Source organism: Neopsephotus bourkii, unplaced genomic scaffold (assembly GCF_033783945.1).
Source record: "Neopsephotus bourkii isolate Nb327-2 ecotype Australia unplaced genomic scaffold, CSIRO-AGI_Nbou_v1 NB_1618, whole genome shotgun sequence".
Classification (NCBI taxonomy): domain Eukaryota; kingdom Metazoa; phylum Chordata; class Aves; order Psittaciformes; family Psittacidae; genus Neopsephotus; species Neopsephotus bourkii.
Genome location: NW_026902093.1, coordinates 62,946 through 84,481, shown reverse-complemented (window position 1 = coordinate 84,481; position 21,536 = coordinate 62,946). Strand labels below are relative to the sequence as shown.

Here is a 21,536-nt window from a genome sequence, read left to right as displayed (position 1 = left end):
GCTTGATTTTTTGTTTGTCTGACATTTTGAAAATCAGATTACTTTGATGTGAAACAAGCTAAGGGAGATGTTTTAGATGACAGTAACAAGCCCACTGAAATAAGATTTCTCTCTACCTGGGAGTTATGTTTCACTCAGCTGATCCAGAAGCATCCATGCCAGGAGTTTCAGAACTTGATGTTTCAGGTACACAGCTTACAAGACAGCTGAAAATCACTTTGCTCTGAGTTCAGTGTGGAGAAGCATTCTCCTCATTTGATCTGCACCAGAAAAATAAAATAAAAAGAAAAAAAAGCCAGGCATTGTAGGTGAAGCTTGCACTCTGGAATGCAAAATGGGATTTTATTCATCAGCAGCTCTCCTACTGTTGAAAAGTTATCAAAGAAGGGAATGTCTTTCTGTTAAGTGAATGTAAGTGAATGAAAGATTGTTAGCTCCAGTGATTTTTGTTAAACTATGATTTCTTGTATTGGGTCCACATCCCATGTTGTGTTCCTGGGGAGCCCAGGTATAAAACTTTCGTCGGCACTTTTTTATCTTGCAGCCAGCATATGATACTTCATGCATACAGTCAGTGATACAGGGAGAGAGGCTCATCGGTTAGAGCAGTTATTACAGCACTCTGCAAACAGCTGGTACCTCGTGGGTCATCCTTATCCCAGGCGCTCACGTGTTGTTGCATCTTCACCACGCTTTATAAATGCGGACCAATTAATTCCCATGATACCCCGGTGGGAGGGCATGTAAACAAGTGCAAGGACGACGACGCGCTATAAACCCGGGGTGCCGGGGCAGGCGGTGGGTCCCGCCAGCTGTGCCAGCGGCGAAGCTGCCGAAGCAGGGGGCTCGGTGGTCGCAGACTGTTGGCTGCACTCATTCACCTACCCCAACCCGCGGAGCCGTGCGCGCCCGCGGAGCTCGGCGCTTGGCGCTGCCCGCGAGGGGGCGGCGAAGCAGCCCCCGGGCGGGAGAGGGAAAGGAAGAGAAGGGAGGGTAGGAAGGGAAGGGAAGGGAGGCGGGCGGCGAGCGCGGCCGGAGCAAAGTTTCTGCCCGCGCAGGTGCTCGCCGATTCGGTGGCTCCGAGACGGAGCGCTGAGCCGCTCTGCTCGCTGCCCGGGCTGACAGTATGAGGGAGCAGCTCTCGTGTGTGAGCACCGGGCAGCGGAGCATGGACCCACTAGAGCTAGCTGTTAGCCCAGTGAAACGCTTGCGAGCTCAGTACGCCTTTCCCTGTCTCTTCGCAGAGGAGGCCTACCAAAAACTGGCCAGCGAGACCCTGGAGGAACTGGACTGGTGCCTCGACCAGCTGGAGACCCTGCAAACCAGGCACTCCGTCAGCGAAATGGCTTCGAACAAGGTGGGAGCTCCCGGCCTCGGCTGTTCCGTGTGCGGGATGGGAGGGAAGGCGGGACCGCAGACGCAGCCCGGGGTGTCCCCGTGGCGCATCCCGGGTCTGCAGGAGGGGGCTCGTTAAACGGGGCAGCACCGAGCTGAGGAACTTGCCGCGGGAGGTGACAGGCTCCCTGTGCGCAGCCGGGTGCAGGGCGGGCTTTTGTTGTGCTTTGTGCACAGTTTTCTCCAGTTTCACAAGTTGTGAAACAAGTTGTGATGCAGATCGTGACAAGATGCACCGTTCCCCTCTGTGTCTTGATTTAAAACCAAGAGGACATCTTTCGTGGGGGCTTGCGGTAATCCTCTCAGTTGCTCTTTCTTTTCACTGCATCCCATTCAGAACTAGGGATTGCGCCTAGAAAACGGTGTAGAAAGTAGCATCAAAAAGGTGGTAAAGATAGTTCTTCATCCAAGGGGAGCTTCAGGCTGAGTCTTAGCTGCAAACAGTAATGTTAACGGTATTTGCTGTAAAAGAACACACCAAGAAATGACATGCCATCACAGTAGTCACAGTAGGTGCCCAGACCCAGAGATGTATTTCTGAGAGCGCGCCTTTCCTGTAAGCTGAGGATGCGTGCTAGGTGGGGACTGTGTGCTGGTATCTGCTGTGATCTCTGTGTTTTGCAGTCTGAAATATGAATTTGCACGTGGTCCATTCATAAGTACACTTAATTTCTTGATTTTGATTTGAAACCATATGTTGCTATGTTCCTGAAGGTAATTTTTAAATCTGAACTAGTAAACTTGCTGCCTTGCTTCATAATTTCATTTTTGTCATCAACTGAGTATTTGGGGAGATAGATGTTCTTTAAGAGCCAAAAAGAAAGTTTTAATAGGCTGGTTTTGCCTGTCTTAAGTCTGCAGAAGCAGCCGATATCTATATTTTAGAACCTCTTAATCATTTTGGTTCCAATTAGTATGTTTTGTAAAGTCAGAAAATAATCATAAAATTATAAAAAGGTTTCGATTGGAACGGACCTTAAAACTCACCTAGTTCTAACCCCCTGCCACAGGCAATGACATCTTCCACTAGATCAGGTTGCTCAAAGCCCCATCTAAGCTGGACTTGAACACTGTCAAGGATGGGGCAGCCACACCTTCTCCAGGAAGCCTGTTCCAGTGACTTAACACCCTCATAGGCAAAACCTTCTTATCTAAATAATAGGTGGTTTTGTCTCAGTTTATGCCTTCATAAAATTCTGCTGTCTTGCTTTGACTGCCCTTACCAAATATCTACTGTTTTAAGTCCATGTTCAACTACGTCTGTGTGAAAGATGGGAGGTGTTTGCACTCTTGTTTAGTTTAGTCCCATAATATAATAACCGTTCTGCTTTTCGTCTATTTAGAAACATTTAGCAGCAATTAAATTGCTGCTTTAAGACTCACCTACCTGGCATTGGCATCTTCTCAGAACTGTGTTTTCAGTTTTTATTGCCAGGTTGAAAATTTCATTATTCAGGGCATATTGTGTATGTACCTGCAAGTTACAAAGTCAAGAATTTAGGAGTCTCTCTGTTTTTAGCACTATTTGAATCTAGGGACTTTGTTTTCAAATGGAGTGAGATCAGACCTACATGTAGAGCCTGATCTTTCCTTCCTATCAAGTTTAACACCTATCAGTTCCCTCACTTGTGGTGTCTGTAAAGCCATTATTTCACAAGAACTTTTTTCCAAGGATTTATTTATTATGTCTGTATAACAAATAAGACATGTAGTCCGTTTTATGAACAATGAAGGTGAGCTGGTTTTAGGTAAGATAAACTAATCGCAAATCTATGCGTCCTAAGTTTTGCCAAGTATATTCATATTTTTACCTGAAGAGGATCTGTTTTTAAAATAAAACATGGCAACTGCTTTGCATCTTAAAATAAACACAGAGGTGCTACATCTGATACTATGTTTTGTTTGTATTTGTTTGAACTAGTTAAAGAATTGTTTTGCCATAGGTTACAGGATAAACATTCTTCACACGTTTATTCAAATGAAAAAAATGTGATTCAGAAAAAGCTTTTCATCTTGTTTCCAACATAAGATCATGCAGACAGGGGATCGGCGTGGGGTGCACAGTAAGCCTAGTTGTCGTAGTTAATTTAAAGGCAAATAAGAATGATGCCAAGCTTTACATTGGAACTGATTTTTTTTTTTTTTTTTGTATTGCAGTAACTTTTGTATTGCCTCAGTCTGCTTGATATATCAAATATGGATGTATATGTCTAAAGCACTTCATTGTTATTTAGTGTTTTGTGTTGCAGTATTTAGGAAGAACCCAGAATTACAATATTGGAAAGTAATAGCTGCTGTTTGGTTTTGCAGGTCATACTCACTTCTTAAGGTAAACTTTCCCCCCCTTTTTGGGTGAATTTGTACCCTTGTATATAAATCTGTGACATTTTTCAGTGGTTTTGTTTGTTTGGGATTTTTTTTAAGAAATTAGGAAAAGTAAGCCAATGCCAGTAACCTACTGTGAGCAGTCCTGAATATAAACCATAAGGTCCATATACTAATGTGAGAGAATTTAGTGCCACAGGATTTTAACTGTAGGTGTGTAACAGGTTGTTCTAAATAATGATTTTATTTCTGGTTGTTCTGACCTGGTGTTAATACAACACCACATGTTGTAATATAAACATGAACTGTGACATCTCAGTGAGGCATATATGTAAACTATATTATTTTAGTTTATAGAGAAACTGAAGGAGAGAAACTTTGGTCAAGGATGAGGACATAGACTTCAGTACAGTAATGAATATTTCAGAGTACCCAGTTCTCTATCCCCAGAGAAAGTCTTGTTAAATCAGATAAGAAAATCAGGAAAAGTGGTGTTACTGGTCTAGAACATGGCTTCTCACCATGTCTCCCCCATTCCCTTTCTCTGGGTTTCACTAAGAACTAGCCTGCATCATTGAGGATTTTCTTGTTTTGTTTCCCAGCCCAGCCTCTCAGGTACTTCCCTCATTTATCTCCCCCTCCTTTTATTTATGTCTAATAACATTTTCATTCAGTGTTAGTTTTCCTTATAGATGTGAATAAGTGAGAGGCATAAGGGGTGATACCAGAATTCAGCTCTGCACTAGGTAAGAGCTTTTGCCCCTTATGCAAAGGCTGCCATAGTACAGGGGAAAAAAAAAAAAAAAACTCCAGGGAGGAAACAGTACTGGGTGTCCTGAACACCTGAAGTAGGCTAGGGAGTGATCCTGATCTCCAGTTCCTCTCTGTGCAGTGAGTAGGCAGTGTGAGACATTGACTGCATCTGTGTGGAATCCCCTTACTGTTAGTAATGTCTGCGTAGTACTTGCGTTAGCATATCCCAGTTGAAGGGTATTTATTTTGTTTAAATGCCCCTTGCTCTCAGTTAGCAGTAGTCTGACATGTCAGCTCAAAGCTTTACATGACAAAGTGGGATGAAGCAGGTACACAAGAAGATCCTTCTTTTCCCTATTTAAAATTGCTTGAAGCAGTAGGCTTGGGGTACTCTTCAGAACCTCTGGATAAGCCCCAACATATTGTGACATTAGGTAAACCCCCAAAATCATTTGAAAACATGCTCTAGGTTGGTACTGTGGGAAGCAAGCCATGATGCTTAGCTACAGAATTTATACCAGGATAACTGCAATATCCAGATTGTGTCCCCTTTCCCAGCCATCCCTCTGATAAGATTTCCAAGTGTGTGGAGGCATTATACATGTAGTAAATGGTGGATAGGTCTGTGATGCACCTGTAGGCATAGCTCATAAACAAATCTGATTTCAAACAGGCATAGTATTTAAAAGTATTAGAATTTGTTATAATATTGTTATGATATTTGTAGTACTTGGTTTTATCTTAAATTGCTAGCTTCTGGAATTGGGTATTGACAAGAGAATCCTGGCTTCTTTTTAGAAACAGAAGTTTCTGAAAACTTTCTGATTTTTCTATACCATGTACTGCTAATACTGTCTAGCATCAGTGGACTGTAGCTTTATTGTGTTTTTCTGCTTGATGTTTACTTGAGCAGAAATAAATTCATGTTAGGAAGAAGATAAGATTCCAAGGCATAATTATATGCCTCTGTTTCAGTTGTGATTTCAAGAGATGCTAATTCGTATCAGTTTCTGCTAAACTGAATTGTGTGTAGCTGAAAAACAGATTTTAAGTGGGTCCTAGCTTGCTGATTGTGATATCTAACATAGGTACACATTGATACACTTGCACAATGATTTTCGGAAAATATTGAGGCTGCAGAGTAATGTTTTGCATTTTTTTAATAATTTGCCTTTTTTTTAATGACTAACATCCCCTCCTCCCCCTTTTTCTTTCCTATCAAACAAGATTAAAGCAAAAATGAATAGTTTTTAAGTTGTCTGGGATAAGAACTATCTTATTCTAGTATGTCGTTTTACAGTACCTAGTTTAAGTCCCGATTCTGGATCAGAGAGCTATTCTTAGACAGACCATAAATGAAGAATGCCAATAATAAAGAAGTAACAACCACTTTCTGCTAGACAACATTAATTGTAGATTAGTCAAGCATGAAGGCATACCTATAATGAAACCGATGCACAAGAGTGTTTCACTTCTGTCGTCATGTGCAAACATCTCTAGCGTGTTGCTTTTGTGTGTCTTGAGTATCTGATTTTAGACATGCAAAAAGTTTCAATTCCATGTTGCTTTTGTTTCGGTTTTAAGTCTACTGCAGATGACTGCATATTTGCAGGGTTTGCTGAAAAGCAGTAATGAAGAAGAGTTTGGAAAAAGTATTGGGTATTTATTTCCCACCACAAACTTAAATGAATGCCTGTTTTCCAGAAAGCTTTATGTTTTTTGTATCAGGCTCTATCCAGTTACACCAAGTTAACTGTGAAACTTAAGTATAAACTAACTTTGGTTGTCAAGCTTGTATGCCAGTATGTGCAAGTGCTCACTGGTTAAAGCAGTATTTACAGACAATCATTAGTTCTGGTTACTATTAAAAAACCTTTCTGACCTTGAGTGCTTTGAAGATGACCAAACTATCAATGTTATCAACTAACTTCCAAAGAATGCTAATGTAACACTCTGCACAAATGTTAGTGGGATTTTGGTTTAAGTTTATGGTCCTGTACTTGTCACCTGTTACATACACTCAAACAATAATCTCAATGCTACTTTAATTACCTATCTGTAAATATTTAATGTAAACTAAAATCACACTTGAAGGAAACAAAGACAACTTTAAATCTGTTCAGTTACTTTTACATTCTCCCTTGGAAGTCCCTTGCCAGTTTAAGCTTTATTGTAACCACATTTTCCCACGCTAAAAAGTATTTTTCCTTTACTTCTTTGTGGTTTTAAAAAGCTCACACAGGCAAGGGGTGATTGACTAATATACTATCTGGGGAAAGAGTGAGGCTAAAGTAATTTTTAGTTCAAATAATGGATCATGTTATATGTTCCCTAATAAGCTTTGAACAGTAGTGTTATGTTACCTCTGGGTTTTCTGAGGGTCAGGGGAGAGTCATGCTGTCCGCATTCCCACATGACCCTCACTGGGGTGAGAGGGGTGGGGCCAGAAGGCAGTTCCAGCCATTCAGGCTCACAGCAGCATTCCGGGTTTCCTTATGCCCAGAATATATGGAGTTGATGGCAGGCTCTGACTCCTGATTGAGTCCATTCATCTGTTTTATCTTTGCCTTCTCTCTGAAAAAGATCGATTTTTGTGGTTGTTGGTAATTTTGTAGGAGCTGAGGTAGGCTGAGTCTAGAACCGATAAACATGGTTCATGGCACTGGCTCAGTGTTTTATTAACAGACTAGTTTTTAGCATTGTCTTTTTTTTTAGATTTTGCTGCCACCTTTGGGGACAGGTTCATTGCATGGTTAGGAGCTTGTCTTCAGAAATTACATAAAAATAGCATAACTTTTGCAATAATTTTTCCAAATGTGGAAGCTCAGCCAGAGTAAAACTGTATCCTCTTCTGCCATAGCCGGTGATTAGTGACCTGTTTCCAATTAAAGGACAGGATAACATTGTCATATCCATTTCAGAGGATTTAAACGTTACACATTCTCTTGGGTTTCACCTGTTGCATATGAAAAATATGTGCTGAAAAGGTAACAGTAGAAAAGAGAAATTAGTTGTTGCAAGTAAATTGTTGCAGAGCAAGCAGCATCTCTCTTTTGCTTGTCAGGTTTGAAGAGTTTGGATATCCAGATGAAAAACCTGGAGTCTGCTGTGTGACAGTCCTGTTACATAACATTTGGCAATGCCTTCCACTTGGCTGGCTGATGTGATGGTTTAATTGGTTCTTGTGTTCCCAGATCTTTCTAGGAAAATACGAGGATTTTGTTAGCTCTTTAGAGTGCTGCTTTTGGTGAAGATTATAATTAAGGGGCAGCTGTTGGTAAGAAAAAGAGAGTGCAGCATCAGGATTTTTTTTTTTTATTCATTAAGGATTATAGTTCGTACCGAGTAAAGGGATATTGGTACTTGGTGACCCTGAATTAGAATTCATGCATATTTGTGCAGGTTCTCTGCTTTTCTTGTGCTTCATAACAAGAGAAAAGGAAAATAAAATTGTGGAGGTAAGGAAGGACTGCCTTCCAAAGCACACTTCTCCCTTTTTGTGCATTGAAGCCAGCCCAGAAGGACCTCTGGGCTGGAGTGCAGTGCCCTGTGCACAACCTTACTTGCTCCCATGTAAGACTAGTCATGCTTCCGAGAACAGGAGACTTGCCCTCAGGTTACCACAGTGGTGAGTGAGGTGTGTATGTCTATAACCAGGATATGACATTTTGCTGGCTGTATTACACAAGGACATGCTGCAGCAAGATAATGCATAGAACTTGCTCTTGTGCAGATGGCTTGCACAAACCCCTCTTTACTGCTTGTGAACACTTCCATCTTCCCAGAAACAAGTGTATGGAGTTGTAGTGCCAGTTTGGCAGTGGCTGAATCTGTTCTGTGCAAACGTGTGCTACTTCCATAGGCACTATTTGGTTGTTGCCAAATGAGAAAGAGCATGAGGGAGGGATGGCATCCCAAGGGACCTTGACAAGCTTGAGAGGTGGCCAATGCCAACCTCATAATACTCGACAAAGCAAAGTGCAAGATCCTACACCTGGGTAAGGGCAATCCCAGGCACAGCTACAGGTTGGGCAGAGAAGAGATTCAGAGCAGCCCTGTGGAGAAGGACTTAGGGATGCTGGTCAGTGAGAAACTTAACATGAGCTGGCTTTAGTGTGTGTTTGCAGCCCAGAAAGCCAACCATATCCTGGGCTGCATCAAAAAGAACGTGAACACGAGGTTGAAAGACGAGGCCTTGAGTGATATGGTTTAGAGCGAGGTGTCCCTGCCCATGGCAGGGGGTTGGAACTTGATGATCTTAAGGTCCTTTCCAACCCTAACTATTCTATGATTCTATGATCCTGCTCCTCTGTTCCACTCTCATGAGACCTGGGAGCACTGTGTGCAGTTCTGGTGCCACAAGGATGATCAGGGGGCTGGAACACCTCCTGTATGGACAGGCTGACAAAGTTGGGGCTGTTCAGCCTGGAGAAGAGAATGCTGCATGGAGACCTCATAGCAGCCTTCCAGTGTCTGAAGGGGCCCACAAGGATGCCAGAGAGGGACTCTTCATCAGAGACTGTAGTGACAGGACAAGGGGTAATGAGCCTAAGTTTAAACAGGAGAAGTTAAGGTTAGATATAAGGAAGAAGGTCTTTACTGTGAGGGTGGTGAGGCACTGGAACAGGTTGCCCAAAGAAGTGGTGAATGCTTCCTCTGTTGTAGTGCTCAGTGCCGGATAGGACAGAGCCCTGGGTGACATGGTCTACTGTGTGGCATCCTTGCCCCTGGCAGGGGGTTGGAACTTGATGATCCTAAGGTGCTTTCCAACCCAAACCATTCTGTGATTCCAAGATATTAAATGGGGAGTTTGGTGATATGATAGAACCGTAGGTCTATTGCTGAGAAAGAAGCAAACATGGTGGATGAGGGTCAAGGTGTTCTTTTGTGAGCGGCACTGTCTCCTTGTGTGGGTAAATGATGGCAAACATTTGCCTCCCTGGGCCATGATGAGCGGGCATTTGTGCTTTGGAAACATCGAAACTGGGTGGTAGACTAAGCCTGTTCTGTTTGTTGTCACTCTTCTCAATTGGAAGTACACAACACAGGCTGTCCTGTTCTGTGCCAGTGGAAAGGAGCCTAAAGTTGACCCATAATGGTCAATGCAAAGAACATTGTCATTTCAAGGACCGAAAACAAGTTAGAAGCCCTTAATCTCATGGATTCATTCTGTAATTATTATTATTTTCTAAAGTAATCGATTTCTACATCTCTCATTTGCTGCTGCTTAAAAAGTCCTGATGTGAGAGCTACATAAAGTGGAATGATGCCTCTCTAAGGGTTGCTACAATTTAACACTTCCCAGCTTTCCAGATGCTTCTAGGAGTACATAGCTTTCCAGTCACTAATTACTGATAAGTTTTTCCATCAGTATAAGCAAATGGTCCATACCAACTCACAAACAGCCCTTTTTGTAGGGCTCTTTAATTATAGGAAATGCCACAGCATGAAAGATTATTTCCTTTTAGCATAGTGGCAAAGAATAGTATGCACGAAATGCTGCGGAGTAAGTATCTAGGACTTGATGTGGGGAAAATACTTTCAACCGTCAATAGAGAATTTGTAAATTACAACTTTTTTTTCCAGTAGTTGAATTATTTGAAATTAAAATGCAAACATAGATGTGCCTATTTGTGGCATTTACAAAAAACCCTAATTTTCCTTTTTCCAAAGGTTTTATTTGGAAAAGGATTCAAGGACATGAGTATTTCATAAGTTCATGCTCAGTAATAAAGATGGAATTCATGGCCACTGAAGGGCATGTTAACTATCTAAACACTTGTGGCTTCTTGTGACAGTATTCAGACCCAAGAACTCCTGCAGTGTGTTTACAGTAGCATGCTACTGTAATCAAGGTTATAAGATTATCAAGGTCATACTGTAAGGTCATGCTGTAGTCAAGGTTATGCAGTAAGATAAAAAGCATTTGGGAGAGTAGTAGCCATTTTTTCTTTTTTTTTTTTTTTTTCTAATTTTTCTTTCCAATAAGAGGAAGCCTTTGCGATTATATGAAGTGCTGGTGCAATGAATGTGGTGTGCACTGAAATGTCAGTTCAGCCAGTGTGTCATAAAGAAACTGTGCTAAGAAACTGTTCTCCTGTTTCAGGTATGTAAGTAGGGGTTTTGGTATCATCCGCCAAAACTTCCTATGTTTAGGAGACCTAGCACGGAATTACATGTGCAATGGATGGATATGTCCTGGATCTGTCCCCGAAATAGAGCATATCTCAGTAGGAAGTGATCAGTCCTAGTCTTAGTTAACTGCAGCAAGTCCGCTGTGTAGCTACAAAACAGAATGTAAGCAAGCTAAGGCGTGATGGAAAGTGATGCTACTCATCCTGCCTTGAAACCGTGTGAGTAGGGCAGAGGCCAGCACTCGCTGTTGAGCTGAGGTTCACTTCTGAGCAGTTCACCCACCTGCAGCTTCCTTGTGGCTCCTTTGCTAGGTGCCTGGTGGTGGAGCTGTGCTGCGAGGAAGGCTGCCGCTTTGTCTCCAACCAAGAGGGACGCTGTTGGGCAAGCTCTGCCTTTGTTGGTTCGGCTTGCCTAGTCTGAGTATTGAGAGGGAGCTGCACAAAGTGCTGTAAATCACAAGCAGCAGAACAACACTGAATTAAGATGGTGTGCAGGGCCTGTTTATAAGATTATCTACAAATAAAATTTAAAGAGCTTGCTACTTCTATTAATTAAGTTGTAACCCACTAATATATGATTAGCTAATGAGATTGAGCTGACTGAATGCTTAAGATCCCTCAGCAAGACAGCATTTAACTAAATGCTCTGCTCATACCTGCTATAGAAAAGGGTGCCGTTTTGTGCAATTTTGCTGTTGGTTTTGTTTTGGGAGGGAAAGCAAGTTAGGTTTTTCCATGTGGAAAGATCATTAGCAGGTTCATGAACATCAGAATGCCGACCACTCTCATCAACACTAGACACTGGCAAAATGTTAATGAGGCAGCAATTACTTTAATGTGCATGAGTCCAGGCTGGCTTTCAAGCAGCTCTACTATTCTGTCTCATGCATATTAACGGTAGCTTTTGCTTGCCTGTGTTCATAAAGCACCATATGCGAACCAGCAAAATTTTCTTTCCTGCTAAGTTTGTCTTTTTGAAGAAATTTACAAGCAGATTTTTTTGGGTATATAAAATAATCAAAACAAAGTCAGTGTTCATTTTGTTCTGGAATAAACAACTGGACCTTAAACGAAAAGTATATGTGCATGTAGAGGAAATTAATATTTATTACAAGGTTAACTACAACCTTGTAACCATTCCTCAGATACATAAGGCCAAGAGCATTTTTGATGGATGTAATGATGTGTGGTTTATAATTGAATTAGTTTACATAATTGAAAGGGCCTGTTCAAGCAGGTGTTAATGTATTTAAGCCAGACCATCTGATCTTATGGCCAAGGTTGGCTGTGCAGCCTTAATGCAAGTTTCACCCAGAATTACAGACCACCTTATGCTGCCAGTTGAGCTGCTGCTGTTTTCATAAACTTGATTTTTGTGATTCAGAATGAATAGTTGTAACAGAGATATCTACTGCAACAGCCAAGAGCAGAATGGTTAACAATACTGATATTTTAATTATCATTTCATATTTTAAGAGGAGGACCACCAAGTGGATAGGTAGAATTTTATCATAAAATACTCTTCTCTTGTTGTATGCTAAAACCAGTGAGTATATTCAGGAAGGCAGCACTGCAGCAATTGGCACTGAAAGTTACTATAACTGCAGGGACTAGAAATGAAGTTGCCAAGTATTTCTTTTTCCTTACTCTTTCTCGAGGTATCAGTGTATATCAGATGATGCAAAATATAAGCTGAAAGGTCGCTGTCCCTGAAGGTTTCTTATATGCAGAAACAATGGTTTTCATAATACATTAGAGCTTCAAAGTGTGGTCTAAATACAGTGTAACTTTTGCTAAGTGAGGATATCATTCATGTGTACTCACTGACATATGGAAGCAGTTGTTAGTTTTCAGAGGCAATCTGAACAAAGAAGGCTTAAACACCAAGGTGACATTGTGGCTCTTTAGCAGTGTTTACTGAAAAAGTAATCCAGCTCCAGTAGAAAAGAGTGGTGAGCAGAAGGCACAATAAGGGTTAGAGTAAGAACTAAAGAAATAGCAAGATAGTATTGTTTCATTAATAGAGCAAGAGTTTGAAGAGCAGAAACTACTAGAAAGCAGGCTGCCAAGTAGACAATGCGGATTTGAGTATGTTTTAATGAAAACTGGACAAGATGGACTAGAAAAATAGACTTTTTATTCATGCAATTGTTTGAGCAGTTAACTTATTTTTCTTGTGCTTGGAATTTACCAAACTTTATTGAACTGTGTAATGACAAACACAAGGAACATCTGAATTTTTATTTTTTAAAGATTTGGTAACTTTTTCTTTCTTTGTGGGTTTGTTGGTTTTGTTTTCTTTTTTTGTTTGTTTTTTTTTTTGAGAAGAAAGCTTTGCTTTGTTGGGTACTTCTGAAAATGATATTGCTACTGCTGGGTTTGCAGGTGGTTTGTGTTCTTGGCTATGTCAGTAGTATCATGAATCTTTGGTTATTGTTGGTAAGCTTTATTTCCACAAATGTGGCATTGGTGACCTTGTTTCCTACTGTATGGTGGGTAAGCCCTGATACCTTAGAGATGTGTGGGTAGTATGAGTTCCCACATCTTTGATTTTGGCCATGTTTTCCCTGGGCACAAAGGGACTGACCTCCCCTACAAATACACATGAAACAGGTAAAAAAAATTCAGTTTAGTATGTAAAATTAATGAAACAAGCTATAATATACTAGGATTGCATTTCAAAGTTAATGATGAGCAGGTCTGTAAAGATCTGTTTAGCTTCGTTATCTGAGTTACAAGGATTGTCTCTTTGATACTCAATAGGAGCATCTCAGAACTAGGGCAACAGAGAAGTGCTGCCTGAGACATTGCAAAATGCAGTATATGTTTTGTTTTCTAAATATATGGTTCACTGGGATTCTGTCCTTAGCATTAGCTCATCCATATTGAGCTTTTCCTGCCACAGAAAACCAGAGTTAAAAGGAGTTCTTCAGCCAAATCTGGCTATATTGTTTGCATGTCATGTAATGTGTATCAAAGCAGCCCTCATGTGGTGTTGGAGGAAGCATGCTCACTCAGATTCCTCAGTATCTCTGTCCTGTGTTGCATGCTGATCACAGCCAGCTCCTGTTGCTGCTGCGAATGCATGCCGTGCTGATGCAGGCACCATAATAGGAAGCACGTAGGCCTGTCATAAACAAACAGGTCTGGGGCAAAAAAGTGCAAGCCTGACGTATGGAGTGGCCATAGCAACAAGTAGAAATGAGGGTGGCATTTTAGAGTCAGTGCAGGATAGCGTGGTTCAACAAGAAACCAGAAAGTATCTTTGCTGGATTTACAAAGCTATTCTGTATGTGCATATCAGAGGTTTTCTGAAATGCACTGCTTGCAAGAGGACATCTTACAAAAATCAAACCCAAAATTTTAAATTATGTGAGAGCATCTTTAAATGAAATTATTTTTCACTTGCATTGGAAAGTTTATATGGAAAATTAATAATCACATTCACTTCTGAAATAATGTGGTGAATTATTTGACAAATCATAGAAAATATCTTAGGCTGCATAAACTTTAAAGCCCAGAGCTCAGATTTCTCAGTAAAATGACTGTATTTTTCTTGTACTATGAAGCATAGCCGAAGTTTTGTATGTCTGAATACTGGACCCATATAAGGTTGCGTTTCATAATTTGGTCATTAGTTGCTTTTTCCTCTTTGCATCAGTAAAAGCAAATATGCACATTTTCTAGTTAGGGGTATTTTCTGCAGCTTTTTTTGGTTGTTTCAGAGGCTGTATTATAGGAAAGCTTTTAAAACTCACCATCATGAAGATAATGCAGTTGATTGTTACATAGAGGTTGGCATTTCTAGCTTAGCTTTCAGTACATCCATGCTTACAGAACTTGAGTTTTAAAATGGAAGGACTAAATTTTAAATACAAGAAGACAAAGTGCTCTGGAAAACTTGTGCGGAAACAAATCTCGGCATCTGGGAATAATGGTTTTTCTTTGGTGGTCATGAATATAACAAGTATTCAGATACTTGTTTCACAAAGGTGTGAAAGCTAGATTGGTTATAAGAATAGTATAACAATACAAAATGTAACTGTGCTGATGGGATAAAATAGAACTGCAGGAATAAAAAGAATACACTTTTTTACACATGTACCAGCAAATTAAGCATATATAAATAGGCATGTCAGTCTTTTGGAGTATGAAAATTAATATCACTGAAGTTATCAAAGGTTGCATCATATCTCATTTTTAATAGAAATTGCCTGAGGCAAGGCATGAATGCCCTTGTTAACTGTGCAGTCCTGAACAGGTGAATTACACTTGTTAAACCCTTTCAGTTTTGTTCTCTGGCTTGGTGATTGAGCAAAAGTATGGCATTGTGGGGGCTGGAAGGTAGTACTAGAGCATTGCTCCCATTGCCTGAAGCATTTGGAACAGTTTGTTCTCATTCAACTGGAATTTGATCTAATTAATGCCTACTGGAGCTAGTGAGAATCTTTACATTTACTTCATCATGCTGTGGATGGATCCCATAGCCCATTTTATTTAGCACTGTTATCACTTTAATGAAGAGTTAGTGGAACTGACTGTTAAGCACAGGCTTTGGAGAACTGGAGGAAGTTTAATTTGTTGTGGACTGTGAGCCTTTTTATTGTTTCTGTCCACACTTCAGAAATGGGATTGTATATATGTGTGAGCCCCCACATAAATGGATAGACCAGTGTCCTTCTTGCATCTGCAGAGGTCCCTCCAGTGTTTCATGTACTGTTCAGAGGTTTTCCAGCTACTCCAAACATTGTATGTAAATGGGCAAAAAGGAGCCAGAATTTCCCAGCTTTTTCTTACTAGTAAAAATGCAAGCCAGAAATTAAGATGCCATATCTGTTTAGAGCTTATTGATTTTGTTTGATTTTTAACATGTTTTTCAAACCATGAAATAATGATTTTTTGTGGAGACTTAAAAGTATCTATTTAAAAGGATTGAAATGTAAAAATTACCTTGTTTCTTGGTAAAATATCTAGTAATAATGAAATGTTAGTAGATAATCCTTTATTTGAATAATGTCTTCATATTTTTTATCCATATTACAATCTCTTCAGAGAATATATACCAATCTAATGAGGTACTTCTGTTAAGTGGAACCTAATTAGTTTCCAGTATGCAATGTTATTTTCGTGGTTTCTTTTTACCTTTGGTTTCAAATTTTGCATGAGTGGCAGGATTTGTTGCAATTTAGGATTGAAAAAGAAAATGGTTGATGGTGGATTAAACATTGGTTAAACAGAGATCTTACACTTCAAACAAAATTATTCTTAATGCTTTGCTATTTAAGATTACAAGTGACATAAATTATCAAAGCTAAAGCATATTAATTAATTCATTATTAATGTACATTTAAGTCTTGATAAATATAAAATACTTGTTGGTTACAAACCCTGAGTAAAAGCAGTGTTTGCAGAAGGTGATTACTGTGTGGTGTTACCGTACATACTGTAAATGCTAAATACAAGATGCATTTGAGCATTTTCAAAGGAAATATTGATGTAGCAATGAAAATGTTTCTTTGTAAATGTCAATTTATTGCTCCTCTGTCCAACTGGGATTTCTGAGGAGCAGCTCACAGTAACATTACTGAAGGGTGAGTTCATTGATGTGTCAAGAAAACCTTGATAACTCATTGTATATTCTATACTATTTATTCTTCTATATTTGAAGAATCAGTTGTGAATAATGCAGAAAATGGAAAAAAAGAAAAAGAGGCATGTGATTACTTAAAGGGTACCTCTCACCTGATAGCCAGTTATGCAAAGATAATGAAAAATGGATATGTTTATATACTAGAGATAATCCTGCTGCTCTGTTCGGTGATAGTTTCATTTCATAAGAAGTGAAGTTCACCCAGGTGCAAGGGCTCCTACAAATCCTTCCAGCTGATGTGAAGAGACTGTGCTGGAGACTAATAGGCATAGGAGTTGTGCTTCAGCAGCTCCCTACCTTCCTAAAACCTAGTGCAAAACTGGCTGTTGGTAGGGTTCCTGGCTGTAGCTGTGATCTCTGAGCTGGCCAGGTGAGTGCCAGCTCCAGCCTGAAGGTTAGGTGAGCCACATTAACATGAGAGTGGTTCTGGGTCAATGCCCTCATCTCACAACTGGCATGGTGTGGGGTGGGAAGGAGCAATGTTCACAGGACAGAGTGACAGAGTAGACAGAGGACAGAGTAGGCAGTTGTGGAAGAACTAGGCATCCAGTTGCATCACCTGACTCTCAGTCATTATTCTTGCTGCTCTGTTTCCAAGAGCACGCTCTCCCGAGCAAGTCCAGTACTTTCTGTGTTCCTTCCTGTCTACATTCATTATGGATGATAGGCTAGGCTATGTAGGAGCTGTAGTAGCTAGAGATGAAGAATGCTAGCAGTCTGTTTACTCAGCTACCTCTCAGTTGTTGGTTGCTGCCCAGCTGAGACTCAGCTGAGACAGCGCTCGCCCCGCTGCTCCAGCACAAAGTTAGGGTTGCCAAACCCAAAGGAACCTCTCCATGTTGGCATGGGACAGCAAGGAACGTTTGCTGCCGGGCCTGGGTGTGTCGCTTGCCCTTACCAGCACTTGGTCAGCACCTTCCCAGAGAGGCCAGGTCTGAACCTGCCAAACCCCAGACAGGTATGCAAACATGTATGGCTCGCCAACCAAGTAGGGTAAGAGGCAAATCAATAGTATTGATAGACATGAATATACCATGAGCTTCCTCATGCAAGCACTGAGACTTCTTGTGAGAGAGGTTTAAATCACACAGGCAGTAAGTATGCAGTTCAGGAAACTACAGAGGTGCCTTTGGCCTGGATTTGTTATCTTGTCTCCATCTCTCTTGCGTGTACCCACAAACACAACCTCAGAGTACGCCTGTCTATGTTTAATCGAGGAACCACTTGGGTTCTTCTGTTGTTTGCTTAATTTGGCCTAGGGGCACTTGTATGAAGTGCTCACTTGAACAAAACCAAAAGCTCACTTGGACAAAACCAGAAGCATTAATATTTGTGTGCTTCCGCTGTATGCATGAGACAAGGGTAAAATGGATGAGGCTGTTGCTTCTCCTGTTCTGGATGGATAGATCTTCATAATTTTTTTTTGGGAATCTGCATAGGTTTAGAGCATGTTTAGAGCATATAAATGAAAGGTATGGGGGACACATTGGAATGAATATTAGTTGGTGAATAACCCCTGCTGAGTTTCTTCCTTGAAGTAACAGTGACACTATGACACTATCAATGACACGTGTGCTTTAGTTAGTAGTACAACAGCCATGGTTTAATAAAAACTGGAGCCTGAACCAGTAAAATTGTGTGAGAGAACTTGCAGTCTGTTTTCGAAAGGTTAGTATCTATGGATGATTTACAGGCACTTGTTAGGGTGTGTTAGTATCTGAGCTGTACTGAGCCCACTGCACTGTTAATTAATTTGCAGTCCATAGTTCTCTGCATTTTTCTGTTGGTATCATTGCTTTTGTTTCACAGGATGGCTTTTAGTCTCTGGGTTTGTTTGGTTTTTGGGAGGTTGTTTGGGTTTTTTTTGGTTGTTTTTCTGTTTGTTTTTTTTTTTTTTAATGGAACAATAATATTCAAAAGTATAGGAAATAGTTTGGTTCATATTTGGTTTTCATATATATTAGAATTAGAAGAAAAGTAATACTTAATTTTTGCTTTTTCACAAGAACAGTATGTGTGTTAAGCATGCCTGGAGCTTTAAAATAGATGATTAAAAGACTCATTTCTTGTAGTATGAAATGGCAACTGTTCAAGAAGATTTCTGATGAACTGTTAAAGCATGTGGTTGGCCAGGTCTGCAGGAGGAACACCTCATTAAAATAAGAATGTCACATTACAATAGAAGTATGATTAATCCAGGAATACCAGTGAAGCAGTTTTTTTCCTTACATAGCAATCCAGTATTCTGTGTGAAACAGGCAATGCCCATAAAGCTCAGTTTTTGCTGGTATAACCATACCAGTCTTAGGGTGAATGTGCCATCACAGCTCTGTGAGTGAAATATTGCTACTATTTGCACATTGTTAGACATAGCTGTCTGCAAAAATGAGTAACATGGAGACAAATTCCTTTTGTGGCTGTGCTATTGTAGATACTTACGGGGTAGGTATTTACTTGCAGGGTACATATACATACCTCTATACGTATAAACAAGTTATACAGATTGTTCTACTTTTTATATTCCTTTTATTACAAGCCTATTTCTTAGCCCAGATGGACACTTATGTTGAAACAAAACACCCTCATGAACGACAAAAGGAGGGAAAAACTGCAAAAGTTTTTCTTTCTGGGTATCCTTAAATTTTTTGTGAGTAACAGCCTAAGAATTGCATGAGATCTGCGGAGTGATCATGGAATAAGTGCAGTATTCCTTGGTAATTGGTGGCAAGCTGGAATTTTTTACTTGTATTTTTTGCCTACTGGGTCTGTCAGATGTGACTGCCAGTGTTAACTAGGCAAGTGTTAACTAGGCAAATATTAACTGGATATGAGCTAGGAAAAGGGTGAAAAAACTGTCAGGTTTAAAGCCTAATCTTTTCCATGCATTAAGAAGTGAATTATTAGAACTTAGATTTTAAAAATAAAATCCTGTTTCATTTTCAAGATACTTAAATGATAAAATACTTGCTTACAGAGGGACATTTTGATAGTAGAAGAAATCACCTTTAACTTTTCTCTAGTGTGAATACCTTTATGGATTTAAGCACAAGTTGTCTTGGAAAAGGCTTAAACTGTGTTATTATGCTATAATACGAGCATCCTTTAAGGCATTAACACTGATGTAGCTTGTAAATCTTACTTATGCAAATAAGCTCTGGAAAAGGCATTTGCAGTTGTGATAGCTGCGGTAACACAGGTTGTCAGAACTTATGTACCACAGGGCATGGGTGGTTAGCTGGAGCTAAGAGCACATATATCTCCATGGCACAGTATTTTTTATTAACAGCAGCATTCCTTCAACATTGGTATTGCATAATTTTAGGTGCATTATTGAAGTGTTGTGTCTCTGCAGTACCTCTGACACATTTACTTTTCTAAGATGCCTTTGGACTGTGAGTCTCAACCCAGCTGCATTGAAGTAGGCATAGCCATGTGAAGGAGATGTATATACTAGATCACACTGATATTTCAAGTTAGATTATTTTTATTTTTTTTTTTTGCTTTTTGTGAAGCATGTTAAAGGGTCTATAAAGTGTAGGAGCTTACTGCTGAGGAGCATAGGAGCAGCTCTGAGACTTCATTTAAGCAAAACTTACTGGTTTTATACATAAGTTGCCCTGACAAAACTTGTCTGGTGCTGTGCTTTGGGAACTGGGGAGTGGGTATCAGTATGTTTGAAAATGTCTAGATTCAAAGCATGACAAAAAAGTGGCAGCTCAGTGAAACCTAAGCTGTGTTATAAGTTAAACTGTGCAGCTGGATCTGAGGCTGAGGTTTCCACCCTTCCTGCTGCACTTTGCCTGAAGGAGGTGAAGAGGAAAAAGATAAGTTTTTTTGGCAGGTAAGGGGAAGAAGTGAAGGTGATAGCAGTGGATTGGCTGTTATGTTGCATTACACCCAATACTGGAATGGATGTTTGTAATGGAAAGAATTGAGGGTAAAGACCAGACATGGCAGTAGCAGATCTACCCCAACAGCAGTCTCTAAGAAAAAGATAGACAAAAATACGTGACTGAGGAATGGATGTGTATGCAGCTTTGAGGAAGTCTAATCTTTTTAGTTTGTCCCGCATCTGTGTTATTTTTCTCTTAGGGTTGTTTTTTTCTTTATTTTGGGAGTTGTTATGACTAACTCACCATCCTGTCTGTCACCCTAGATAAGTAACATATATACATAACAACGGAAGGGGAGTAAATGTTTTTACCCTTCCATATGTAACCAGTCTTAGTTCTGCTTCTCCAAGAGAAGACTCTTCCTAAAAGGAGGCTGACATGGTTGAGGGTTGGTATCCTGATGAAGTACTGAACTGCTTGGTTTTGAGATTTGGTCACGCTGAAGTCTGAGCAGCCTGGAAGCAAAACAGTAGCTAACTTCGTTTTTCTTTTTTTCCACCCAAATTATATTTTCTATAAAATATGTGCATTATTCTAAAGCAAACAAATTGCTGCCTGGGTATTGTAAGGGAACTGATCATTACGAAGAGTCCAAGTTAGGGCCCTCTATGGTAGTATTGTATGGTTTCTTCCAGCAGCTGTTTTGAAAGATTTGGTTTAGATTGCTCTCTGCAAAGGTGGTAGGAGGAGTAATAGTAAGAGATGTGTGCCATTAAAATAGCTTGCATAAATGCAGTAAACTTGTGCATATCAAATAGGTATAAAAAATATGAATATCATGTTTTGCTCCAAGTTTCCTGAGCTCATGTTCAGTGCAGGCTGAGCACACATTTTGATTTGTGTGCCAGCATCTTTTCTATACGGAGAGAGAAATGTTGAGCAAATCAGTTTGTTGTCTGTTGAAATATGCTGATATGGTGAATTAACTGAATGGAGTAGGTATTTCTACTAACATTGCAGTTATCTAGGCATGATTTTAAATTTTAAAAATACTGCATTAACCCAGGATATTTATTTAAAACATTTCCCGTCCAGAAACCAAAACAACTCTGGTCTTGTTTCACAGCTCCCTTTGTGATGCACATGTGTTGTATGTTTGTATCAGTATGCTGTGGATATGTACACATGCGTAAAAAACATGATATGTATTGTATTTTTATGGTGGTGTTTTAAGTATATATATATCCATGTAAAGGTAGTGTTTTTTTAATCAATATTTTTAGGGCAAAACTCAAAACTTGGAAAGCCTTCTGTTCACATCAAGTACTGTTCACAATAGTAATTTAACAGATGACATAGGATTGTGGTTAAGCATTTGATTTTGTTGGTTGCCAGGCAGTATAGAGAGAGGACCTAGTGAGCTACACTTCACTACTGCTTTGTGCT

The 21,536-nt window shown here is 40.0% G+C and overlaps 1 protein-coding gene across 1 annotated transcript in view; it reads left to right on the top strand.

Annotated features, from left to right (window-relative positions):
• Window positions 1-1,022: 1,022 nt before the first annotated feature.
• LOC133222776 (cAMP-specific 3',5'-cyclic phosphodiesterase 4D) overlaps window positions 1,023-21,536 on the top strand; it is a 45,208-nt gene continuing 24,694 nt past the window's right edge. The window contains exon 1 of the mRNA XM_061372812.1: window positions 1,023-1,357. Within this exon, the coding sequence (XP_061228796.1) occupies window positions 1,127-1,357 (231 nt within the window). The 5' untranslated portion in view covers window positions 1,023-1,126. The remainder of the gene's footprint in view (window positions 1,358-21,536) is intronic.